Here is a 27,099-nt window from a genome sequence, read left to right as displayed (position 1 = left end):
TTTGTAAAATTAGTTAATTAAACACAAATTGATATTCTACGAAAGTACTTCTTTCGAAAAATACATTCTCACAAAAAATAATTTTCAAAATAGACAGATGTTTGAATTTTAGTCAAACAATTAGGCATAATACATAAACGTGTTCTTTAGTTTGGTTTCAACTGACATCTACGTCCTTTAACTTTGGGTGTACACAAGTAGACACTTAAACTTGTATAAAATTAAATAAATATACGCATTCGTTCTAAGTGGCATCCTACATGTCTATTTGTTCAATTTTATACAAATTTAAGTTTTTATTTGTGCACACTCAAAGTTGAAGGACATAGATGCAAGTTGAAGCCAAATTAAATGACATACTTATGTATTATGCCAAAATTTTATGTACTATTATACATTAAATGCATGTTTGGAAAGTCACCCTGATAATTAAATTTGGTGTAATTGGGTATAATTACAATATCTTACATGTTTGGTTGATCATGTACTTACTTGGTCAGTAGGTAATTGGTGTAATAGGCGGAGGGTAATTACACTCTCCAGAATTGCAGCTAATTACATGATGTAATTATAAGTTGGTCACTTTTTAATTTCTTTCTTTTATTTCTATTTTTTTCCGTTTTAATTTATTTTTACTTTTTACTATTTAAAATTCTTTTTTATTTTTATTATTCTAATATTTTCTAAATATATATATTTTTATTTTCTATTACTTATATTTCATTTCCTTCCCATTCTTAATCCTTACTTCATGTGATTCCATCCAATTTTTTTGTATTGTCTATTTTTTTGTTATTTATTTTATGTTTGTTTTTTCATTATCATAATTTTGTTAGTCTAACTTTTAAATTAAAGTAGAACTCATTTGACATAAGAGTATTATGCTTGGATTTTAAATTTATGTTATATTTTCAGTTTCATTTGTTTTAGAAGTATTGATTTGATATTTCATATTGCAAGCTATTTGTTTTTTAGTTAGACTTGATAGATTATTTTTTTTCAAATGTTTTAACAATTTTATGACATTATATTTATAATATTATTTTTTTTGTCAAACGTACATTTTATGATGTTAATAGAAATTCTGTACTTTTAATTTTTATGATTAATTTATTTAATATATACTAATGTGAAAAATATAAATTTTTTTTTTTATAATATTAGTTAAGAACATATATTTATTAATTAATATATTTTCAAAAGATAATATATATCTTAAATATTTAATTTAATATCATTTATAAAGACCCTTATATGTCTAATATAAAATTTTAATTTTAGATAATTAACTTGTATTTTTAAAATTTAATATAACCGTATGATTACACTTGTGTAACCAAACTATACACCTGTAATTAAATTATAATTACATTGTGACAAACAAACATGTTATCGTAATTAATTATCACCTTAATAATTACACCAATTTCAATTACCAAATGGCTCGCCAAACAAACCCTACAAATTATATGTTCTTTTAAATTTAAAGAGAAAGTACAATAATTTTTTTAACTTTTAATGTGAGATAGTTGCAATAATTATGAAATGTAATAGTTTTTTAGGTAATTATGGTATTATTTTTTATCTGGGTGCCTATTTATTCGTATATTTACATTTTTCATTTTTTTCTTTCGCTATTTTTATTTTATTATTATTATTATTATTATTAAATATTTTAAAGTCTTTCAAATGGTCAAATCTTTTGTATTCTATAACACCTACTGTTATTTGCTTATAAAAGATTAAAATTTACCTTTTGGTGTCTTATTCAAGATTTCAAATATTGCAATAAGTCACTATTATATTGAAATAACACAACCCTACTATCATTATATAACTTATTAAACTCTGGAGTGAATTTTTATTATTAAATTATATTTTTTCATTAAAAAATTAAATTGTTGATATTCTTACTTCATTAACTATAAATATGACGATCTTCCCTTAAAGCAAAATTGTTAAAATAAATCATTTGTCAAATATAATAATTAATGGCTTCATATCAAAAAAAAGTTAGAAAAAAAGATTTTAAATAAAAATAAAAATTAGAGACTATTTCTAAAGTTTGACTATAAGCTCCAATCTTATTAAATCGGTCTTGCCGGTTCACCAAAAAAATTTAATTATAAAGCAATTCTTTTCTAACTATTTCATATAGTTTATGTTATTCCACTTTGGAGTGAAAACAAGTGAACCCATCCCATTTTATCTAAACAGATATTGAACAATGCGCTTCCAAATTATTTTACCTAGTTTCTCTTGTACGTCATCTTGAACACAAGAAAATTAAATTACACCCATCATACTCCAAGCAAAAGTGAATTCATGATTTAATTTGAGGGGTTCGACTTTTAATTATTGTTTTTTACCACAATTCATTATATTTTAAAAATTATATATTCATTTTTATTATTTATTGAAATTTTAGTGTGTTTTGATATATTTATATACACATATATGGTGATTTATATAAGAACACTTTAGAATCGTTCTAGCTTTTTCATTGGATTGTCAAAAAATTAAAGAGAGATTTTCTGTGTCCATTATCGAATAAGTGGTTGGCTATATAATTCACTATTAAAAGAAGATGTCCAAGCCACTTCAAATTGTTATTTTTTTAAAATTTGGAGCACCTTTAATTTTTTCCACAAGCTCTAGATTGTGTTCTTTTGACTTTATACTAAAATTGTTGAAACAGTCAAATAATAATTTATGCATTGTTCTGATGCTTCATCGCAGGTATCAAACTATTTCATAATTCATGCACCAATAGCTTCAGGTGTTCACGGGTTGATTTGAGTATGTTATTGATCAAAATTAATAGTAAATTAGTTTAATTAATTTTTAAATTATTTAAATTAAATCAAATCAAATACAATTTATATTTATTGGTATTATTGTTATCAGTTTGAGTGGATTATTAATCATATATAAAAATAAAATAAATAATTTATTCATAAAGAGAAAAAAGAAGAAGACAAGAATTCATTCAAAAAATAAATAGTCAGTATAAAACTTCTTATCATTAAATTTACTATGAATAGAGCTTCAAAGTTCATCACTTTTGGCCTAGACAAGGAAGGGACAGTGTCATTTCCACTCCCACCAAGAACCACGAAAGACACCTATATACATGAAATCAACAACATAAATATTATTTTCTTGAGTTTTTTTTGCTTTCATAAATAAATTATAAATAACTTTTGATGAAAACATATATGAGATATTAAAAATTGTTCATAAAAGATAATGTATTATGTATTTATAATTATAAAAATTCTGTATATAATTTATCAGTTTGATTCGATTATTACTTTGAACAACCAAAATCAAATCAAATTAAATAATGTCAATTTTTGAAAATGTAAGACAAATTCAAATAAAATCAATATATTTATTAATTTAATTTAATTTTATAATTTGGATAGATTTTTACCCAAACTTGTAGCACCAATTAGCAAATCACATATGACTTGGCAAGGGGGTGGAGATTTAGTGTATGATTTCTCTAAAATTATGGGATCCACTTTAGCTATAACTTTTAGTCTTTTAGTGATAACCTTATTATTTTTAATGTTGATAATATTTGTGTATATTTTGAATAAAAAAGCAACGATCGATGATGAAAAATATTTTAACTATGGACATTTTAATGGAGCCTTCACATTAGATTTTTGCGGGAAAAAAAGAGATGATTTACTACCATAAAAATATATATTATAGTAATTTATTTTTGAGTAAAAATTTAAAATTATTTAATCAATACAACTTAAAATTTATCAATATTAATAATATTTATCAAATATTTATTTTATACTTAATAAGATAATTTAATATTATTTAACTAATACCATTTAAAAAATAAATTTGTAAACAAATATTAGATCCGTGCGCAACAACACGAAATTTTCTTAACTAGTAAAGATAAAAGAGTGGCCCATTTTGCATCTACTTTTGAAGTTTTTTCAATTATTGAAAAAAATATTTAAGAGAACAATTTTTTTTAAAAAAGAAGTCGTTTAGGGGGAAAAAGCCAAACAATTTATGGTAGAGATGATTTCTTATGACCGCTTATTAATTGAAGAACAAAAACTTTTTTTATATTTTTTATATGTAAAAATAAAAAAACTTATAAAAAAATATAAAATTAGAAATAAATTTATAAAAGACTATAGTTCGGTTTATTGTTAGTTGTCATAATATTTTTTTCAGAGAGTCAAATGATATGAACTTTGATTAACGTTTTAAGATATATTTTTTATCATATTAATATAAAACAATTGTAATTTATAGTATTTTTATATAATTTTTAAATATCTAAATTTTTATTTTAAAATATTAAATTAGTGCAATCTAAATTAATTTTAAAAATTAATCAAATTAACTCTAAAAAAACAGATGACAACTAAAGAAGAACCAATAGAATATCTCACGGTAATAGAATGACAATAAAGGCAAAAAATCTCCGAGAAGCCAAACAAATTCGTTCATAGATCCATATCTGTACTATTGAAAAGAAAGATCATTTTTTTATGCACTGTATTCTATGTGTGTATTCATCTTTTGCCTCTTGAATTTTTTGAAAAATTTGAAAATCTAAAAAATAACAACTAGGAGTACAATATAATTTTATATATTTTTTTACTTTTCTTATTCATGAACATTATTTTGAAACTTTGGTATTATGTCACCTCCAAATTGAGGCAAAAGAAAATTGAACACCTAGTGGGTCCCACTTAGACCAAAAAAAGATAGTTTTCCAACATCTTTCATTCTTGTCTTCCTTAATTCATTTAAATGTCCTCTCTCTCTCTCTCTCTCTCTCTCTCTCTCTCTCTCTCTCCTGAAGTTTCTTTAATTTTCCAGCAAGATTTTCCATTTTTTGGATACCCAATTGGGAAATACTTACTGGGTTTTTGGCCGGAGGGTTGATTTAAGATATGCTCCTGATTGATTTGGACGGTATCTTAATTTGCTTCTTTTTACTGTAAGTTGATGTAAAGTTCAAATCTTTTTCTTTCTGTTTTGCTGATTGTTTAATGTTTATTGTTTTTTGAAGTTTAATAATCTTGTTATCTTCATTTTATTAGGGTCTTTTATGTTATTTTTAGCCTTTTAAAGGATGATTTTGAAAGATTTTATCATGTTGATCAGATTGGAATTTTCCTTTTGTCTTTGAGAATTTTCAATTTTTGGCTATGGCATTGCAAATTTGTGATTTCTGTGATGTTCGCGACTTGTTTGAATCTTCGGAATTGTGTACAAGTTTTGCTACATAGAAAATTAATCTTGTCTTTGTTTCATATAGCCGACCCCAACTTGTTCTTCTGTCAATCAGTGATTCATGAACAAGTGTTGATATTTGAAAATCCAGCATAGTTTTTAAGTTTGTTAGCTTTTCATGGGAGGCTGTCCAGGATTCCACGTGCCCCATGATACTTGGGTCAGAGCTAAGCTAGTGATGCTTTTGGCTACTGGACTTTCGCCATCTAGGGTGCAGCATTCGGGCTGCTTGGCATTTATATGACTGGGTAGTGCAGAGCGTTTCTTTTTAACTTTCTTATGCGTATTCTTTTGTGTCCTTTTTATCTTAAGCTATCTCCCCTATCTTAGTCAAGGAAATATTTGTCTTTCTTGTAATGTGAGAATGTTTTTTTCTTTCTTTCTTTTTTTGAGGCGTTTCGGATGTCAAATCCCGATTTATTTTCATACTGTTTAATTCATGGATATTGGCATAGAGGTTTGTGCCAAATGACAGAAATAATTACAGTAACTGTGCTCCTACTTATCATGGGGAAAAAAGGAAAATGAAGAAGAATACAACTGTTATCCTGTTTGCGGCTAATTGGCATTGTTGTGAGAATACCAAATTGTCATGTTAAAATGTTTTGTTTCTGTCGATTCATTATTTTTATGGCATATATATATCACTGTATTACAGTTGTGAATGTATTCTTGTTTCTTAGTGGTTATATTTGTTTTTAGGACATCTTAAACTGTTGAGTGTGTTTGGTTTTGGACAACTAATTTAATTTCTTCATATTTTCCCATAAACGGTTTCACTTTTCCAATTTTATTTTCTGGAATTCTGAATTGTTTTTTCATAAGTTGTCTACTGATGCCTATTTAGCATTTGAAACTTAGCTTCTAAAGTACCCTCTCCGACCCATATCTTCATTTTGCAAAACCTGTTTGTTGCAATGCCTATTAATGTAGTAGATCTTTTAGCCCCTTATCGCCGTGGAGAAAAAATCAGAGTATTCGGCAGAGCTGGAGTGGTAAAGCAGTACTCATTATGGAATTTGGTTATTGAAACCAATTAAGTACCCCCACCACAAATCTTCTGTAACTTCTCGTTGTCACACAATTTAGAAAAGTTGGAAGGTTTTGGAATAACTCCATACAGAGCATACAGAGTGTCAAAAACATATATGGTAATGGTTTTATTGATCATCTTAAGTTCAAATATGATTGTGATTTACCATGAAACTAGTTCAATCCTTGGCAATTGGCAGTTGAAAAGGATGCTTGCCCATTACAAGCATGTGCTAACAACGTGGAAATAAAAATTTTATTTTTCTAATAAAACTCCAAGACAAGAGAACACACATGATAAAAGGTTAGTGGTAATCGGGTGCAAAAGGGAGTGTATTAATGGATGATATGTAACTGGAACAGTGAGGAGGTGTGTGCAAAGCTTTTGTAGGTGGCAGGAAAGAAAACCATGCGATAGTGTTTCATTCATGGTGGGTGGATACGCATGGTGGAATCTGGTATGTGGGAAGTTCTCCACGCACTTATTATCATTTATAACCAGAAGCGGAGTCATGATTTGAAGTTTATGGATGCAAGATTCTATCCCTTTTAAGTTATTGTGCTCTAAAGTAATAATTTGTACCTATTAAATGGATTTCTTTAGAAAAATACATGAGTTTAGACCAAAGTTACTGGGTTTGGCCGAATTCGTACCTTGGTCTCAGGCTCCTCCCTGTTTATAACACCCTGGTGGTATTTAGAAATTACATCACCAAAAAGAAATCATTTCTAACACTCACAAATCCTTCTTTGGTATGTTTCTTCTCTATACTTTATAAGCCTGGACATTCAAAGGTGCATTTTTCTGGGAAAATGGCCAATGCAAAAATTCGTAGAGATAGCTTCGTAAAGAACTACATACTTGGTTATGGGAATATGCCAACATGAAGTCATTAAGATTTTCTCATAGACTTGGCTGTCTTCATATGAAAGTTTTAGGTTGTTGCGTCATATAAATCTTTGTTGTTGAGAGGATGGCTCTCTTTTTTTTTGTTTAAATTGCTCACATTATTGTCTCGGCTGTTGTAAGTTTGCAGGTTTAAGATCTTCCTAGCATCCAATCTAATTTGTGTCAATACTGCGGTGCTCAATCAACAAAGTCAAGTGGAAGCATGGAGAAGCTGGAAAGTGGAAATTCCTTAAAGTTTAATGGCAGGGATTCTGTACAAATGCGCCAATTATGTGGTGAAATGCCAGATAATGCAATTTCGATGATCAATCCAGCTGCTTCATTACCAAGCATAAACAGCTCTGGCTCATGTTGCAGTATGCTCTGCTTTCTTTATCTCATACTTTGACATGCTAGTTACATTTACCATGCCCCTTAAGCCCTATTCTGTGACCTTTCAGGTGAATTTTCTGTTGATGCAAGTTCAGATGTGAGGTTAGTTGTAATTAGTTATATCAATACTCTTCTTAGGTGGAGGTTAAATAAAGGCGCTAATTGTTCTAGTTTGAATAATGAAAAAGCCGATTTATTTAGACTTGGTTCCCCTTTTGGCTTTATTATCAGGGTATATGTTGATGAATGTAATACAGACAGCAGTCAAGAGGATTCTAGTTCTGCTATTGGAAGGGATGCAGAACAAACGAGAACTGGTAATTCTGAGGAACCCAAAGATAGTAGAAATGAAAGATATGATGATGATGAAGCTGGAATTTCTTGTAATGATGAATTTGATGCCCAGTTCTGGCTGCCCCCACAACCAGAAGACCATGATGATGATATTGAAGACAGTGTGGCTAATTATGATGATGATGACGACGAATGTGGTGATGGTCAGAAATGGGGTAGTACAGCTTCTTTAATCAGCTTTGGTGAAGAAGACTTTGGTAGTTACAAGTTTAAAGAGGAAAGGCAAAAGGTATTACAAGAAGTAATGAATGGGAAGCTTAAGGCCTTTGTTAGTGACCACCTTAAATCTTTTGGTGTTGCCACTTCGGTGAAAGAAGGTGATAATTGGGTTGATATAATCACTTCCTTGTCATGGGAGGCTGCTTCTTTTGTGAAGCCTGATTCTGCAGAAGGAAAGATGAATCCTATTGAATATGTGAAGATAAAATGCATTTCAACTGGTTCTCGCAGCCAAAGGTATCACTGTAACCACCATTTCCTCAACACTGTTGTATTTCTCCTTTCTCATTCATTCACAATTCTAGGCAAATTAGATATTAGGTAATGTGTATTCAGCAATTCTCCTTTTTATGTGGTTTCCTCTGCCATGCTTTCATTAATGTCCACTATTGCCGATTAAACACTGTTTTGAAATTCTGAAATTAGAGGTATAACGGCATTGTAACAATTTGACTTCAAAAGGGTTTCCAAGTCTGGACTTACCCTAAAACAGAGAATGATTTGAATTGATTAAGTTAGTTAGGATTCTGAACCAAATTTATTCTGTAATCATGACTTAGTTTGAAAATAACACCTTTTGAATTGCTTGACTCCATTTGTTTGTGAAAAAAGAGTTTGCTTTAGGAGGTTCATGTGGATAAAAAAAGATGTTAGACACAACACTGTACTCCATATCAACTGATCTACCCAATTTAAGTTAATCTTCCAAGTTTTAGTTAGGGCATTCATACAAAAGCGAAAGTAAGGGCCTAACTGTTACAACCATATTGAATGGATAGAGAGAATTGAATTTTAACTAATAATTACAAACAAGTGTTTTGATTATCATAACTTTCAGGTAACTGTAAATAATCCTATTCATTCTGGATTGAAACTTGAACCCGCAATTGTACCAAATTAGTAAAACTATCCTTTAAATTACCATACCTATCATTGGACAGTCAGATTCAAATAGCAAAAGATTAGATATCATTCATCCGAATCATGCACAGTATTACATTTCAGTGATAGGCAGTTTAAGTTCTATCCAAAACTTCAACTGAGCATTTTTAGCGTTTTCTTAGACTCAAGTTGGCCTTGGTTGTTTACTAAGTGGGATTAGATTTTGAAGTTCAGCACCTCCCAATTAATTATGTTTTGGGCCTAAGTTTTATTTAACTCTTTCATCCGATTGAATGCGACTCATCCAGTGCTCTAACCTATATGCTTTGCTACAGATGAGATGACAAGTGATTAACATCGTGTCCTATGTTTTTGAAACATCGGGCGTAAGCCTCGTCTCGGCAGTCAAACCTAAAACTAAAGTCTAAACCAATTAGCTTTTACTTAAGATTGTAATTCTCTAATTGTTTTTTGTCTCAGAAGCTCGAACTTCTTCATTTCTAGGTTCCTTGATTAAGTGAGAAGCCTGAGGTTAGCTTACCTAGGTTCTTTAATACTCCCAATTGAGTTTTCAAACCGAGACTCTACTGCTTTTTTAGTTAACTGCGTGATCGGCCAAAGATCAGGCTACCCATCCCAGCTCAACAGTTTACAACCATAATCGGTATTCTAACAGATCTGGGTTAGCCATAATACAACAACAACAACAAACCCAGTGTGATCCCACCATGTGGGGTCTGGGGAGGGTAGAGTGTACGCAGACCTAACCCCCACCTTAAAAGGTAGGGCGGCTGTTTTCGAAAGACCCTCGGCTTAAGAGAGAAGAACAAGGGAGGCGTTATCCATAATAATAAAGAAATAATTTCATTAGGTACTAGAAAATTATAAAAGAACAAACAAAGAAACTTCTCCCTCCGTTTCAAAAAGAATGACCTACTTTCCTTTTTAGTCTATTTCAAAAAGAATGACCCTTTTCCTTTTTTAACAACACTTTAGTTCCAGCTTTCCAGGTGACATGTTTAAGGCCATAAGATTAAAGGGCATTTTGGTACATTTAACATAACTTTAATATAGGACCACAAGATTGAAAAGTTTTTTTATTTTCTTAAATTTCGTGTCAAGTCAAACTAGATCATTCTTTTGGAAACGGAGGGAGTATAACTTAGTAAGAATTGGGTGGGTTGGGTTATGACCCGCTTTTTAGCCCATTTCAAACCAACTCATTTCAGCCCAAGTAACTTTTGGGCGGGTCAATAACGTGTCCATTTTGACCCGCCTAATGCAGCCCAACCCGCCTATTTGACACCCCTAGTTTTGTACAAATTGGATATTAGCATGCATTGGGTAATGTAAATACACTGGAGTCGGGAATATGTTTATCCAGAGTAGGTTACAATAAAGCAAGAAAGGGAAGAAGCAGACAGGTTGAATATGGACACCATATAGCAGCATCCAAGGGGCATAGGTAAATGTGCTATCCTTCAAGGACGACATGAAGGAGTGAGGGACATGAGGAGTTCCTGCACAAATGTCAATTTCTTTAGTATTTGTCTGAGTATAGTTACACCCATAATTTGGGCTGTGTGCGAAGGCAAATGTTAACTTTCTCACCCATAGGACTTCGAGGAAGCAAGAGCCTCATTCATGGCTGCAGATCAACTCTTGATCTGATAGCGATGATTATTTTTGTGTAATCAAATGATCCAAATTTAATCCCTCTCTAACCTTCTGGATTCTATCAAACTGAGCATCGACCTTGGCTTCTGTTTATGCCTTGGATTAAGTCATTTTCTTGTCCTTTAGACTGTCATGGCCTTTCCTAGTTTGGCTACCTTCTTACCTTTGACAGCCAGACTTGACCCCAGTGTTCTCTTCTTGTTTGGGTTTTCTTTACTTTGTTCTGCTTTGGGCTTGTTGTTTTGATTCTTTTACCTTCTTTTTAGATTATCTTTCAGTTTTTCTTCTACTTTTTTAAATAGCTACAAGTTACAACAACAACAACAGTAAAAATGATGCATTCAATGATATGATGATTATAATAATGTCACAACTTTAATGAAAATAATAACAATAACAATATACCCAGTGTAATCCCACAAGGGGGGTTTGGGGAATATCATAATAAAATTGAACAATAACAATATAAATAAAACAATAAAAGAAAAGAAAATTAGAGGAGTGCGATAAGATAGCCAAACAAAATAAAAGGAGATCAATGCTGATCGGAACGGGCAGATTTGATGTCTAATCTGTCTTTGAGTAATTCTTTCAATTTTAGTTACTTTGTCAATCACAAAAAGATTGTCTCCTCGGTTGAATGGCCCGAAGAGGTTTTAATTGGGAACCTCTTTTTTACCCACCATTCATTTTTTTTTCTTTTGAGTGATAGTTCTTCTTCAAAAGTCATAATTCTTGTAAGGTCTTACACGTATCACTTATCAACTAGTAAGTTTATAACCCTTTTTTTGTTCTTGTAGACTCTTGCAGTCTTATCAAACAGTAGCTTTAAGTCTAATTCAGGGTCCACTCACTGTATCATGCCATCTGATTATAAAATTTACAACTTATGTGCTTGTTCAGACTAACACTTTGGGATGGATGGACCACTAAATTCTCCAGGCTTACTGTATATCTTTGTGTTTTGTAGTCGTTTTGTCAGAGGCTTGGTCTTTAAAAAGCATGCGGCGCACAAGCACATGCCAACCAAGTACGATAAACCTAGGTTGCTGTTGATCCAGGGTGCACTAGGTCTCTCCAGAAAAAGTGAGTTGTCATCATTCGAGGAGTCCGTGCAAAAGGTAAACAACAAATTCGCAGGTGTGCCACATTATCAAAATGAGCGTATTCTTTGACTAGTGATTGTCTGTTTTTGTTTATTTATGATAACAGGAGAAAGATAGTGTGAAATCTATCCTCGATATGATAGAAAGGTACCAACCGAATGTAGTTTTAGTGGAGAATGCTGTTTCTCGTGACATACAGGAGTCTATTTTGAAGAAAGGAGTCACCTTAGTCTTTGATATGAAACAACATCGCTTGGAGAAAGTTGCTCGTTGCACAGGTTCATTATCTGCTGATATATTGGTTAGCCGAAAGCTCAGGCAGTGTGATTCCTTTCATTTCGAAAAGTTTGTTGAAGAACATTCTGCTTCTGGAGATGCTGGTAAAAAGCCTAGCAAAACATTGATGTTTATTGAGGGCTGTCCTACTCGTCTGGGATGTACAGTGAGTGTGTTTGCTTATTGTCTGTTTTTTTTCCATTGATGTTATCTAAGGTGTTACTGGTAGTTGGTTCATGTGACAATCTGTTAGGTTGCTTATGAAAAATATAAGTTGGAATAGGATCTATCTTTCTCCAGTGCCCTACAAAAAGTATAAGATATTGCATTGTGAACCTTTCAAACCTTCGCTCTGTTGTGCTCATTAGCCATATTGTCAAATTCCTTGTTACAGCTATCTTGAGATTGATGACATGGCATAACTTATTTAAAGAAATGATTGATCACTTGTCATATACAAGATAGACACAGAGATTGTGTAACCAAAAAAATTGGTTTATCATAATAAGCTTGTGTAACTAGAATAATTTGTTATCATCTAAGTCTTAAAATAGATTACTTTTATAAGATTAGCGTGCATTTTGAAGGAGGTGATTATGCACTGATAACCAAGAATTTTGAATTTCACTTTGGAGTTTGTGACTATTCGAAGAATTAAAGACAGTTTATTACATCATTGTATTTCTTTTGTAGTAACACTTTGTGCACATAAACACTCAACAATTGCTGGAGCTGTTACAAGCAATTACATTTATGAGTCCCCGTTTGATGCCAGATTTTGACTGATGCTTTACTTTCCTCTATATCTTGTTGAGTAAAACTTCAAACTATTTCTTAATTTACAAATTTTCAGAAGATTTTGAAATTATAACACTACTTGTGAAGTTATTTCTTAGCTAAGTGATTTTTCTATTGAATATGGAGTTACCTTTATCTGGTTCTGCCTGTATGACTAACCCATAAGAGCATCGATAGCAATGATAAATTGGTTCCACGAGCAATTGGACAAAATGCTGCTGAATTAGCCTATTCACGTCCCATGGATTGTCTACGGTGTTTCCTTATCCCCAATGTTTTAGAAGGAAGTTTTGGGACTCACCTTGTGGCTAGCCCCAGGGAGGGGCACTGGAAAAACGCCTCGTTGCTCACATTTTGGGCTTAATTCTGCCAGGCTTACACCCTAAACGCGCCCAACGCTCGGGGCTCCCCCTGACAATTCTTACACAAATTATGTGTCAAATTCCTTAGTCAACACTGTTGATCTTCATAATTCCTTAATAAATGAATGTTGCTTTGTAGTTTTTTTTTCATCTATAGAAATAAGAAAATTGAGAATAACTCAAATAACAAGTCTTATTATTGCTTATTTACTATTTGAGAAAGCCATGAGGGTGAATATCACTTAATATTTCTTTTTAAAATACATAGCCTAATGTTACATATTCACTTGTCATTGGTCTTCATGTTTTTGTCCTATGTCTCAAAATTATCATATTTTATTATTTGAAAGTATTTTGCCTTTATTCATGAAGGAGTGATGTTTTAAGTATAATAGTAAATAGTTTATTGATTATTTTTTTAGGGAGGTAAATTGCATAGTATAATAGTAATATATTTTAAGAAATTGTGATTCTTTTATTGTTTGAAAGTTAAGATGTTAGAGTTGATTTGCATCTTGTAATAGCTTTTATATGATTGCGTTATTTCTACTTGTAAAATGTTGTTAGAAGTTTTTTTCTATGAGTTTCTTTAATCATGTTTTAAATTTATAAAATTATTAATATATTTTTTTATAATTTTTGTGTTATTATACTATTTCACTATGTTAAAAATTAAAAATTAAAGATCCATTGGGCTTACGCCTTGCCCCGTGCTAAGTAAAACGCTCCGCATGCCCCCACAATTTAAAGCACTGCTTATCCCTTCTCCAGTACATTCAGAGGTATTTAGTTGTTCTCCACTGAATGTTAATTTTTTGTGCAGATTTTGTTAATGGGATCGAATAATGACGAATTGAAGAAGATTAAACATGTAGTCAAAGATGCGATCATCGTGGCATACAATTTGATCCTAGAGACTTCGTTCCTTCTGGATCAAAAAGCAATGTTCTCAACTCTTCCGCTTTGCCAGGAGGTGAATCTAACACTTGGTAATGAAACACCATCTGTTAGTGATGAGCATGGAATTATCTCTAATGCTGAGGAGCATGTCGGTGAAACCAGTTTATCTGGTACAGTTGATATTCCAATATCCAATGGCTTCCATGAAGAAATAAGTCATAAGTTAGACGCAGAACGCGAATCTCTACAATATGAGCCATACAACCCAGTCGTTCTCTCTGGATTATCATCTATCTCATCCTCTGTCAGAAGGATTATGGGGGATAAATTTCCTCTCTTCTCCGCCTCTCATCAATCCATGTCCTCATATCTCAGTCTTAACGGAACCACGAAAGATGATCAGGTGGAAGCGGATGTTCAAGTTTCTAATGTGCCTGATTTAATACACAGTGATGCAGAACAAAAGGCAAGTTCTGATGACGTGGAGGCCCCTGAAAAGGAGCAACACCATACTCCACTTGTGAGCCAGGTAGAATCTTTAGAATTAGAGGGATCTGGTGAAAACCTTGAAGACCAAGAACATATTAAGGAAAATGTGGCATCGTTGTTGGATTCTGAGAGTATTTTGGTTCTGATGTCCTGTCGGAATGCTTCAAAAGGGACTATGTGTGAGCATAGTCATTTTTCTCGGATCAAGTTCTATCAAGATTTTGATATTCCCCTTGAAAAGTTTTTGCAGGATAATTTGCTAAACAAGGTGCATATACTCAAATTTCTCCACTTGAAACTCTTTCTTTGCATGAAGGTCCTTTCAGTTAAATTCACCAAATCTGTTAGAATGATATCACTCATTTGCAGAGTACATCACTTGATGTGGCTTTACTAATCTAAACATATCCGATAGAATTTACTCATTGTGTCTTTATGAGAAAGACGTCGCTGAAGGGACATTTTTTTGTTGCATCAATTGTGTCTTTTCTCTACCTGGCAACATTTGCTTGTGTTTATAAGAAGCTCTGTTGTGCAGAAGGAATGCAAGACGTGTGGTGAATCCCCTGAAGCTCACATTTTTCATTATGCACATCACAACAAGCTCCTTACGATTCAAGTCCGGTGTCTTCCCGTGGACAAGGGCCTGCGAGGTGAACATGAAGGCAAACTTTGGATGTGGAGTCGTTGCTGTAAATGCAAATCCCAGAATGGAAGCTCGTTATCCACTAAAAGAGTGTTAATATCTACTGGCTCCCGTGGATTTTCTTTTGGAAAATTTTTGGAGCTCAGTTTCTCAAATTCCTCTTTCTTTAGTGGACTGTCTGCATGTGGTCACTCCTTTGATAAGGATTTCCTCTACTTCTTTGGGTATGAACGCTTAACATAGTTCTAATTTCAGTTCTTTGTTGAACTACTTTGCTATTTTTATACATTTGTATCCAGTGGCTATTACTTTTTGTATTAATCATCAAAGCTGTTTCCTATGAGTTAAATAGCCATGCTGGGGCATGAGAGGATTTTTATTATATTCTCTGTCCTCTCTGAAGATTGGAAACAGCTTCTCTACCTCCAAGAGGTAGGGGTAAGGCCTGCATAGACTCTACCCTCCCCAGACCCCACTTTGTGGATTTCACTGGATATGTTATTGCTGTTTCTGTCCTCTCTGAAGATATTCATGTCATCTGTAAACATGTGCAGATTAGGGAGAATGGTTGCAATGTTCAAGTACTCTACTGTTACTACTTATTCCGCGTTTCTTCCTCCCAAGAAGCTAGAATTTAGCAGTTCCATCAAAGGAGAATTTCTTAAGCAGGAGTTCAATGATGTATGTGCTCTTACAAGTGTTCCATCCTGTTTTTATGTACCCATGCTTTTATATATTTGGCTGTACATGTACTCTGCATGTGGTATTGTTCGTATTGACCTAGGAGTTCTTTTATTGCTTAAACCAGGTGTACTTGAAAGGGATTATGATGTTTGTTGAGGTAGAAAAAGCTCTGAAGGCAGTAGAGTCTCATGTTGGAACAGTGCTAAATCTTCAAGGATCAATTAAGAAATTTTCTGAAATTGAAAACATGTTGAAGGAAGAGAGATCTCAGTTTGAGGTTAGTTCCTTTGTGCTACCTTCTAGGACTACTTGTTTGTATAGTCTTTAATTTGATGAACCATGTTGGATTGAGGCATTGTTTTAGTGGTATGAGGTATCTAAGAGGGATCTCAGCATGAAGTTAGTTCCTTTTCTGCTACTGTTCTAGGATTACACGTTCCGATAGGATTTAACTTGATCAACCATGGTGGATTTATCCATCATAATTGAGTCGCTAAAATTTGGAGACATTATGTTTTTCTCAACAATGGTGGATTTATATGTCATCATTGTGACTTAAGTTCCCCTGGGATGTTTGTCCCATAGCATACTTAGTTTCCTAGCTTCCTCGCAAGAGTTTGTTCACTTTTTTATGTGAACGAGTTTGATAATGATGCTGATGCAATGTGTAGGATGTGTTAGGGTACAATAATGTTCATGTATTCTCAAATATGTAAACATGCTAGTAACAAGAGTAGTTATGTCGATTTTTTGGTGCAGTGCATTTAGGATATGGAGTCAACAAATGTCAAATTAATAATAACAAATTCATAAATAATATATCAATATATGACTAGAGAAAGAAGAGCTTGTTTTACGCTTTCCCTTCAAGCGCAACTCAAGTACCGTATGAGCAACGCGAAGTGCTTGTATTATGCCTTGCTTCAAGTGCAACTCAAGTGTGCCTTAAAATAGCAGTTATCTGAATAATTTGTGTTTTCCTCATTGTGCTGCTTTTAAGGTTTTTTATTCAGACATTTGAAATAGCTGTATCTAAACCTTTTTTTTCTTTGTCCCATATATTTATGTGGATTCAATATCAGGTTGACGTACAAAATGCCATCAAAGATGGGATTCAGGATGTCATGGTATATAAACTTTTAAGTTTGAATAGAATACGACTAGATCTTCTGCTTGAGTCGTGTGTATGGGATCGCCGTCTTCATTCATTGCTATCTTCTTATTATGTGGATGGTGATTCCAAAGCCATTAACCCAAAGCAATCAACACTGCCAGATATTGAACCTATTGGCCACAAGGAGCAACAAGGAAAGTGCAGTATTGAAGGAGATGCTAATGGGGCAGAAGAAAATAAGGGAGGAGGTGACAAAGCTTTGGAAGATTGTCATGATCTGAATATTGAGTTCGCTGCAGATTCTTCTGCAGAGGAAAACAATGGGACAGAAACTATTAAAGAAAGTTGTGGTGAATATTTGAACCATAATTGTGATGTGAAATTGAATTTGGTATCTACCAAAGAAAATGGTTCTCTGATTGTAGAAATTCCTGTTGAAGCTAGTGTTGGTGGGTTTAGAGAACAAAATGGATCACTGAATTCATCTGCTTTTACTGAAGTTACTGAGTTATCAACTGCAGCAAAAACAACTGGCAATGGATCATCCATCGAGGATCCTGTGGTGAAATTTGAATGCTTACACTCTGGTGATGAAAATAATCTACAATCCAATCCTCCTTCACCTACGCATTTGCAGTTGGAAAAACCAAGTCTTTCTAGCACTTATGGGAGGAGTGCCAGTGATATGGATCCTCAAAGGAGTAGATCCCTTGTCTCAATATTGTCCAATATTGAGAATGATAAGGGGTGGTGGGCTCCATTTCCTGAAATTCGGCATGAATACATGAAGGATCTGCAGAGAGGTTACCTGCCAAAATTAGGATCCATCACAACCCATGCTGTAGAAACTACAGCTTATAAACTTGTTACTGATGAGGGTGCAAGGCTGCGCATTCCCCTTGGAAGTGACAAGTACATTGTGTCTGATTATGAAGATGAATTTTCTAGCATCATCGCTTGCGCTTTAGCATCGCTGAAGGATTTACCAATTGTGGGTGAAGATCTTGGAGATGATGGAAGAAAATATAGAGGAATTGATGATAAGGCAAATGAAAGTTCACAAGGCATAATGCGATTATTCTCACTGGCTCCTCCTCATTTCTCTTCAAGTAGTTCTTTGGATTTAGAAGGGATCCAGTCTACTCAAGTTTCAGAACAAACACGTTCATTGAGTTTTAATGGGTTAGATATGTTAAATTCTTTGGTTTCTTTTTCTACTCTTCATCCTGAAGTCTCCATGGGTTCTGGGAAATTGCCTGGGAAGCGTAAATACTCAGTTATCTGTCTCTATGCTAGCGAATTCTCTCATTTGCGAGGTCAATGTTGCCCATCTGAAGTTGATTATATTGCTTCACTAAGTAGGTGTAGGAAATGGGATGCTAAAGGTGGGAAAAGTAAATCCTTGTTTGCCAAAACCCTTGATGACCGGTTTATCATCAAGGAAATACAGAGAACAGAATTTGACTCGTTCTTGAAGTTTGGTCCTAATTATTTTCAGTACATGGAACAGTGCTACGAGAAGGGAAATCAGACCTGCCTTGCAAAAGTTCTTGGCATTTATCAGGTTTATTAATTAACTATAAACTTCATTTCTGGCTCTTCGCACAGAACTGGTTTAAAACTTGCCAACACAATACAATGCTCTTTTGGACTTTGGCCTCAGTATTTGTGTTTTGCAGGTCATTGTAAGGCCAACAAAAAGTGGGAAAGAGACGAGGCATGATCTCATGGTGATGGAGAACCTTTCATTTGGAAGAAATATTACTAGGCAATATGATCTAAAGGGAGCTCTGCATGCTCGATTTAATTCAGCTGGCAATACTGCAGGAAATGTTCTTTTGGACCAAAATTTTGTGAATGACATGAACATCTCTCCTTTGTATGTTGGTGCTAGATCAAAGAGGAACTTGCAACGAGCTGTATGGAATGACTGTGGTTTCCTCAATGTAAGTTTTGCATGAACTCCTACTGATGAATTACCTGTAGCTCATATTTAGTAAATCCTAAGTAGTGCTGAAAAGTATGTGCCTTCTGCTTATGATAAGCATGCACCTCCTACAATTTTATGGCTTAGCTTCTAAACTGGTATCATTTTCTGAATAACAGTCGGTCAATGTGATGGACTACTCTTTACTTGTTGGAGTGGATACTCAGCGCCGTGAACTTGTTTGTGGCATCATTGACTATCTCAGGCAGTACACATGGGATAAGCAAGTTGAGAATTGGGTCAAATCCTCACTTGTGGTTCCCAAGAATCAGCTTCCTACTGTTCTCTCTCCGAGGGAGTATAAAAAGAGATTTAGAAAGTTTATCGACACACATTTTCTAAGTTTTCCGGAAAATTGGTGCTCTCAAAGACCTTCAAATCCTTGCATACTTTGTGGCACAGGAGGTAGCAATGCAACCCCTGAGTCAATGTCTGATGATGCCAAGTCTAAAGGTCAAGAGGAGCACAGACTTGATTCCTCTAGCACTAAATCAACTGCTCATGGAAACCAAAATGATATTTCTGCCTGAGTTCTTGTTATTTTTTCCTTTTTGGTGGTTCATTTTCTTACACTATATAGTATTCAGTCATTAATTTGTTTGTGTACATAGCTGCTCGGACCCCCATTGCCCAAGCACCTAGGTGTATATATATATACACACACACACACACCCTCTCTCATTTCTGCGATTTTTTATAGCAAATTTATGGGGATGGTTTCATTCTTTTAAGGTCATTTTAGGTTTGAATATTTTAAGTCTATTGTTTTAATTGTAAAAAAGCTCCCCCTGGTGCAGTTAGCAGCTGCTCAAGCTTTTATAATATTTGCTTTAAGATGTTATTCATATAGTGGTATAAATACATTGCTCTTTTTTGGTGAGTCCCTAAATTTTATATCCTTTCTCTCTAGGGTTATTCCTTTAAATATTTTGCTTATTTCTCTCTATGGAGCGCGCGTCTATGTTTGTGTCTGTTATATGCATGGCAGAAGCAACAAAGATCAAATAAGGAGCATAGGAGAGCCAAAGCAAACATTGTAAAAGCACTATGAGATTACTGAATAGAAAAACTTTTATGTACACAGATAAATCATACAAGCATCACAAACATATTAGTGTGTGTGTATGGGTATGTAAATCACACACGTATACATTGATACATAGAAATTTTTCTGAATTTTAACAGAAAGAAAAGGATTACATACCTCTTCCTAGTGTATGGCTTTAGCTGTGATCAAGAAATCAATTGTTCCCTTTTTTTTTAATCTCCCATTCATGTTTCCTTCATTGTGAACTGACTTAAATGAGAAATCAAGAATGAAATAACCCATTTTCTGTTTAATATATAAAGTTAAAACACAGAAAATATAGTTATTATAAAAGGGTGGATTAGATTTAGAAGAGGGATTGCTGTTAAAGACCAAAAACAATTTATTTATTTTTCTCATTGGAAAAACTCTTCTTGCAGAAAAGTTTTAAAGGGGGATCATCACCTTTCGATTTTCACGGGTTTCCTACTATTCAGATTACTCTCCATTCTTTGCCAACTACTTTATTTTATATTTTCCTTAATTTATTTTTCACCTTTTATATATTTATTACTTTTCAAAAATGTAATAATTAAAGCTTGACCGATCTATTTACAATATATTTTAGTATTTTATTACTATCATGATTTATGATTTATATACCATTCTGTGTAGCTTCTTAATTTTATTTTGTTACAATGAAGCGATATATTGACTTTTCAAAAGTGTTAAATAGAGTAATATTTATTCGCACATGATATTTACATCTTATCAGTTAATGTAATACATGTATGTTGCATATACACATGTATTGTTCAATCATATGTATTCTCACTTTAAATAATAGTAACTTTTTCATATTTGGTATTGGTTGGCTTAAATATTTTCCTTAAACCACATTTTCCTCTAATAACATCCTTGACAATTGGAAGAAAATCAAGTTTTTGGCTAAAAACATTCCTACATTATACTCCTAATTTAAATTACATCCTTAAATTATCTTCTTAACAAAAAATATCCCTCAAGTATTTAAAACTTAACAACTTCCATCCTTTTGTTAAAATTTGTCAAAAAATTAACGAAATCCACACAAAAACATGAGTAGTTCATACTACTCTCAGCAAAACTTCCTAAATCACTGCAGATTAACAAATTCTCTTCATTCCGAGATACATCTAAAACATTATTGTGAATTTTTTTGGCCACAACACTTAGCATTATGCAAATCTTTTTTATTAGCAATTTTATTTTCATTTATTCTTCATTTGATTTAATATCAAAGAATTACTAGTTGAAATATTTTCTTCTCATTAATCTTCAAGAAGTGGTGTCAACCTGAGACTTATACTTTTAATAATGGAGAACGAAATTCAAGTGCCAAATATGAAAATTAGAATCTTTATCACCTCAACTATTAGATTGCCCCAAAAAAATATTAATCTAATTAAATTTTTGATTTTGCAAAAGGTGAAGATAGTGTGAAATTAAGCTCCAACTTCGTTCAGTTGGTCAAGGAGAAGAAGAACAGATCATATCTCTTTGTAGGTTCACACCGTCCTAACTTAATTTCTTTTTAGCAAACAAGGGTCTCAGAGAATTTAAATTTTCTTTTTTTTTTTTGGGGGGGGGGAGGGGAAGGGGGTGCTTATCCACCGGGTAATGAAATGATGGAGGAAAATTATTGGTGAAAGTAGTGTGAACTGCATATATTTTTGTGTGAAACCCATTACTTGTTTGACAAAGTTTAATAAAAGGCAGAAGTTGTTAAAGTTTTAAATACTTGGAGAATGATTTTTGTTCAGAAGGATAATTTAAGTTTTGGATATAGTTTGAATGATGTCTTTGGCCAAAAACTCAAAAGGAAGCCAGTTGAGTTCTCCCTATATTATTTCCAAGGGATGTTTTCCAACAAACCAAATAAACACGAGGCTGTTGAGATTAGATATACTAGAGCGCAGGTACAACTGAATAACACAACTTATCACAAGAATTTTGTGTTTACAAAGGAACTCAATTAAGCTACCTACTAGCACTAAAATTTTGGACCACAACCTCTTTCCTCTGAAAGGCAGATTGCTCAACTAAACGAAGTCTTGATGAAGAATGTTTTGGAAAACTATGATTTATCAGTGTACTGTGATTCCCTTTTTTGAGGGAGACTTTGTGTGAAAAAGATCTTAAATGTAATCTAGACTAGTTCCTTCCTGTAGTATGAAGCATGTATGATATAATATATTACCTTTTGAAGCAAGACATAGGAAAAAAAGACTTGAAAAAACTCATCAAGTGCAATGGCAACGAAGTGGAACTGAGACACTGGGAGGTTTCCTCTTCTCACGGATAATAGCTTCTTTAATCATGGGTAGTTTTTGGTGAACCTTTCTCCATATGTAATTTATAGCACCATTTGGAGATATAGGACCAATACCACCTGGTTGACCATTTTCATACTCAAAAATGGTCTGCACCACAGCCATATTACGGCGAAACCTATCTTTTTGCTCATCTGAGTAGCTCCTAAGATGGTTCACGAGCCAACTTGGCTGCAGTGCATCACTAACTGCCACAAACACTGCAAATTCTGAATAATCCACCATCCCTTCAAATGGGAGCTCAATGTTGTCACTAACAATGACAGGAATACAAAGACTTTGAACGGCATCAAAAAGTCGGCACGAGGTTGGTGTGTCCCCTGCAGGGTGCAAGCAGAACTCCGAAGTCCTCATTCCCTTTATAGATTGCTCCTTTCCAGTGGCATTTGGAAAGCCTTCCTCTATCACTACTCTGGGTTCATTTATTAGCAAGTCCCAAAGCTTTTCCCGAACAATGCCTCCCTACATAAAGAAATACAAGACGACCTAAGTCTGGCGAGCAAGAAGTGGGATGTTATGGTTTACTCTAGACATAGAGACCTTTTATGAGGCAGAAACATCCATAAACATTGTACATCTTGTAGCCTAATCAAGAATAATAAGCATACAACAGAATGTCCTTTTTATGCTTCACGCTGACAATGATTTTTCCAGTCAATGACTTAGTTATACTTTAAAATGTTTCTGGACATACAGCAAGTTCATTTACAATAGGCCAAGAAATTACAATCATATTGGAATAAAAATACATTGTTTTCTGACAATCTGATAGAATATAACAAAATCTGAGGACAGATTGTCTATATAGTCTGCACTGTGATCAAAAGGAGTTTCAGTCATAATCTTGTGAAGAAGCTCCAGTGCAAGAACAGAGAAATTGACTTGACTCACAAGTAAAATGGATCATACACCCAGTATGATTGCATGCCTATGTTTAGCTCCATTGAAGCAAGGGCTTTTTGTGTCTGTAATAGTTGCGTGAAGGAGGCAGCACATAACTACATGACACAATGACATCCTTAAGTGACCAAAACTTTTGCATGGTTATCTAATAGAGCCTAAGAAACAGCATCACGGTATAATTTAAACACCTCATTTTCTTTCTCTCTCTCTCTGATTTTACATTGGGTGCTTCACTAACTCCTACCAGCACAAGTACCAAGTAACGCTATCCACCACGGTTTAAGCAAGTGGGAAAAAAATTACCCAGTGTTTGTTGTCCCTGTTGGGGAGAACCCTGATCACCCAATTTCACCTACTTCATCAACGCTATGCTACACCCTTGGATTCAAGGACTTTGCCTTCTACCAGGCCTTGGTATAATTCAAGCTCCTCGTTTTCTCCCAAACTTCTATGAAATTGTTTCCCTTTATGAAGTCATTCAGATCATTAGAATTACATTGTGAAGTTATGTCATTTTTCTTCTCATTCCACCTACTTTTAATCACCTGCTATTTTCAACATATATACAAATATAAGTTACACATCAGCAAACACCAAGATCCATGTGCCAGTTCCACCTTCTACCACCATTACATTCCACCAACTTTATGTCTGACCAAACAACAGAAAATGTCTTAAGAAATGATCTTAGGTAAAATATCTTGGATGAAAATGCTATCCATGAAAGACAATGTTGTCATATCAATCAGATGACAAACACCTAATATTTATTGACAAAGTTCTCTCCATTAGTTTGTGTCATTATTGCAAAGAGAGTTGCAGTCATATGTGAACAAGCAATTAAAAACCCTCAAGTTTAAGACAAAATAATTGACCTGACTTATACATGAAAAAGGATCATATACACACAAATTGTTAGAAGCAGGGTTGCAAATTATATGTAGCTAGACTTCTGGAAAAAGTTAATAATACTGACCCGATGCCTATGTTTAGCTCCTTTAAAGTACAGAAGGGTTTCTCGTTTTCGGTTTTCAGATAAGGGCAAACGAGGAAGTAGATGGGTATAAGGCACAATGACATCCTTCAGCAATGAGACTTGAGTGTGGTGTATCATGTCAGATGAACTCTCATTAGATGCTTTTGAGTCAAGCTTGTACCACCCACCAAAATCAACCACCAGGAGAATTGCTGGAGCAAGCTCAGCCTTCACATGCCACATTGCAACAGGGTCTGCCAAAGAATGCTTCAAGTTTTAAAATAACCTGACATTGCAGAGACTAAATATAAGATGCTAAGATGTTGTTCCACTTCCAATTTGTTTTCAGGCAGAACATAATTGGGAAAGAACAATTGCACAGTCAATAGGAAAGCAAGGCTGGTAAGACATCTTACAAAAAGAAACTTGGGATTGTTTGCTACTTTCAGTTCATGGTCATACTTGAGTTTTAAAATCAGTTATGCAACTGCACATGATAAAGAGCCAACATCATACCAACAAACAGCTTTTACCAATCACAAAGCAACTGAAAGAAACAGTATACTGGGTATTCAAGGTGGAACAAAGGATGTGTGTGCTGAAAAATGTTTGTAGAATAATTAATCGGTGATCACAACTGCACTGGACTAAATAATAGGAGTGGAAAATGGAAGGAGACTGAAATAGCAAGATATAGCTCTTCCAACAAATTACCATCAAAATAGTGGTGGACTTCACCACATATATGCCATGAAGAATGAACTGACATTCACCTGAAGAGTCTCCATAGGTGCATGCCCGTTTATGCAAAAAGGAAGCAGGGCAATCACTTGTCCACCTAGGTCAATTAATTACTTTTCACAGCCCTGTCAAATCCCCATGCCCCTAAGAAGGTCTCCAAGAACAGCCCCTCTTATTATGTTTGCTCTAAAAGATTCAAGCACTTTCAGATAAGTACATGTTTGACAAATTGAACAGTTGTTACTAAGTCTGATCAAACTCTTCTAGGCTCATAGTTACGCCTTGGCGTATATTACCTAAGTCAGCAGCTCCCCAGTAAAATTTAAAAAACCCAAACCTAAAATCGGACAGCTTTCTTATCCGAAAACTTCTGATGAAGTGAACTGGTAAAAAATGCAAGCTCTATCATAACAGAAGTGTCACTATCCGGATGATTTTTATACAGAATTTTAAGTTGTGTTGCAAGATCTAAGAGTCCAAGTTGGATTCGACAAGCATAAGAAATCAGTAACTTTTAGCAGAGCATCTTTCAGTGACTGTTTGATAAGGTTGCAAGCATGAATAAATGTAGAATACGACTATATCCAAACAGTGTACAATAGCCAACGCAAGTATTATATGAGAATCCATGCATTACAATACGGCTGCAGTCTAACAAATCAACTAATTGAATCTTGCTAAAGCTTGAAAGTCAAATTAATTAATTGAATCTTGCTAAAGCCTAAGGTACCACTTACCAGTAATAACAAACACATGGTCACGTCCACCAGAGCGTTTCCAAGCCTCAGTTTGCTTCAAAAAATCCACAACCACTCGTTGTCTCTCATAGTCCTCATTACCCGCTTTCTTCCTGAACACACCCTTATTCACAATCAGTTGCATCTCAGCACTCAATGTTGCAAAAAAGGGAACAAAAATCACATCAGCTTCCTCAGCAGTAAACACCCTTTTGGCAAAAGATCCAAGTTTTAATTTTTCAGATGTCATCAAATCTCCCAAGATCCAATACTCAGCACTGTACTGTTTGATTATTGGGTTTTCTGGATAAGGAAGGAAATTGTTGGAACTTTTTCCTATGTGGATCTTTCTTATTTGATTGTCTACTTCACTCCCAATTCTTGAATCTGAATCTAAAGCCCAGTAACTTTCCAATAGGCCATAGTTGAGAGATCTTGGAAGATTTGCAACGTAAACTTTGATGGAATTGGGAGATGTTTGAAGATTGATTTGTGGGTTTAGGGAAAGTGGGGTTGGAGAAGAATGGAAGAAGAATAGAGAGAGTGGTAGAATGCAGAGTATAGAGAGGGAGATGAAGAGCGATGGGATGCTGCAGGATGAACCTGAACGGGTGGCAGTGTTCTTCACTGGTGTCATCTTCTTTCACTTCTATTCTTGTGTGATAAATTAATACTACTAGCGGAAATTTGTCAATAATAACACAACATTCATAGATTTCTTTAATTTCCGTTCTGATCAGGTATATACCGGGACGGAACCAGTTTTTTTTTTTTAATTAGTTAAATTAAGTTAAATAATGAATTAAAAAAAATTAAAATATATTATTAATTTAATATTTCTTTCAAAATACATTTTTAAAGTTTAAATTTCAAATTTTAAACTTTAAAAAATTTAAAATTTTCAAAGTTAAATTTCAAATTTTGTACTTTTAAAATTTTCAAAGTTTAAATTTCGAAGTTTGAACTTTTAATGTTTAAAATTTCAACTTTTAAACTTTGAAAATTTAAAATTTTGAAAGTTTAAAATTCAACTTTGAAAATAGAAGTTTAAACTTTTAAACGTTTAAAGTTTTAAAGTTTGAAATATTTGAAAATTAAAATACATGAAAAATACCTGAATTAAATTGAAGGCAATAGTAAAAACAATTAAGGTGAATAGCCTATCATTTTATTTATAAAAAAGTAATTAATACAATTTATATTACAATTTACAAATATTAGAAGAGTACCTAATTGAAGGAAGTGAATTGCT

The 27,099-nt window shown here is 33.6% G+C and overlaps 2 protein-coding genes across 4 annotated transcripts; one reads left to right on the top strand and one right to left on the bottom strand.

Annotated features, from left to right (window-relative positions):
• The first annotated feature begins 4,826 nt into the window (after window positions 1–4,826).
• LOC129902218 (putative 1-phosphatidylinositol-3-phosphate 5-kinase FAB1D) lies at window positions 4,827–19,971 on the top strand. 3 transcript variants are annotated; one of them, XM_055977319.1, is made up of 13 exons: window positions 4,827–4,987; window positions 7,353–7,581; window positions 7,666–7,699; window positions 7,829–8,407; window positions 11,700–11,850; window positions 11,942–12,277; window positions 14,095–14,928; window positions 15,199–15,530; window positions 15,861–15,987; window positions 16,115–16,267; window positions 17,073–18,668; window positions 18,784–19,050; window positions 19,211–19,971. In XM_055977319.1, exons 2-13 carry the CDS (start codon window positions 7,428–7,430, stop codon window positions 19,619–19,621), a joined length of 4,974 nt encoding a protein of 1,657 aa, XP_055833294.1. In that variant the 5' UTR covers window positions 4,827–4,987; window positions 7,353–7,427; the 3' UTR covers window positions 19,622–19,971. The 3 variants fall into 3 exon arrangements, with proteins under 3 accessions (XP_055833294.1, XP_055833293.1, XP_055833295.1); XM_055977318.1 differs by having other exon boundaries at window positions 7,346–7,581; XM_055977320.1 differs by having other exon boundaries at window positions 4,827–4,997; window positions 7,346–7,581.
• A 2,106-nt stretch (window positions 19,972–22,077) lies between these two features.
• LOC129904225 (probable arabinosyltransferase ARAD1) lies at window positions 22,078–26,567 on the bottom strand. The gene is made up of 3 exons (XM_055979765.1): window positions 25,848–26,567; window positions 24,370–24,623; window positions 22,078–22,952 (listed from the first exon to the last, which is right to left on the bottom strand). The coding sequence occupies exons 1-3, from the start codon at window positions 26,482–26,484 to the stop codon at window positions 22,401–22,403; spliced, it is 1,443 nt and encodes a 480-aa protein (XP_055835740.1). The 5' UTR covers window positions 26,485–26,567; the 3' UTR covers window positions 22,078–22,400.
• Between the last annotated feature and the right edge of the window lie 532 nt (window positions 26,568–27,099).

Source organism: Solanum dulcamara, chromosome 9 (assembly GCF_947179165.1).
Source record: "Solanum dulcamara chromosome 9, daSolDulc1.2, whole genome shotgun sequence".
Taxonomy (NCBI): Eukaryota; Viridiplantae; Streptophyta; class Magnoliopsida; order Solanales; family Solanaceae; genus Solanum; species Solanum dulcamara.
Note: the sequence above shows the minus strand (reverse complement) of the source record. Positions and strands in the feature narration are given on the sequence as shown.

Excerpts from the sequence above, each read along its gene's own strand:
- LOC129902218 (XM_055977319.1), top strand. The coding sequence starts at position 7,428 with ATGGAGAAGCTGGAAAGTGGAAATTCCTTAAAGTTTAATGGCAGGGAT. Across the intron at positions 14,929-15,198 it reads AGGATAATTTGCTAAACAAG|AAGGAATGCAAGACGTGTGG; the intron begins GTGCATATACTC and ends TCTGTTGTGCAG. Across the intron at positions 15,988-16,114 it reads TTAAGCAGGAGTTCAATGAT|GTGTACTTGAAAGGGATTAT; the intron begins GTATGTGCTCTT and ends TGCTTAAACCAG.
- LOC129904225 (XM_055979765.1), bottom strand. The coding sequence starts at position 26,484 with ATGACACCAGTGAAGAACACTGCCACCCGTTCAGGTTCATCCTGCAGC. Across the intron at positions 24,624-25,847 it reads CCATGTGTTTGTTATTACTG|ACCCTGTTGCAATGTGGCAT; the intron begins GTAAGTGGTACC and ends ATTCTTTGGCAG. Across the intron at positions 22,953-24,369 it reads GAGCTAAACATAGGCATCGG|GGAGGCATTGTTCGGGAAAA; the intron begins GTCAGTATTATT and ends TTCTTTATGTAG.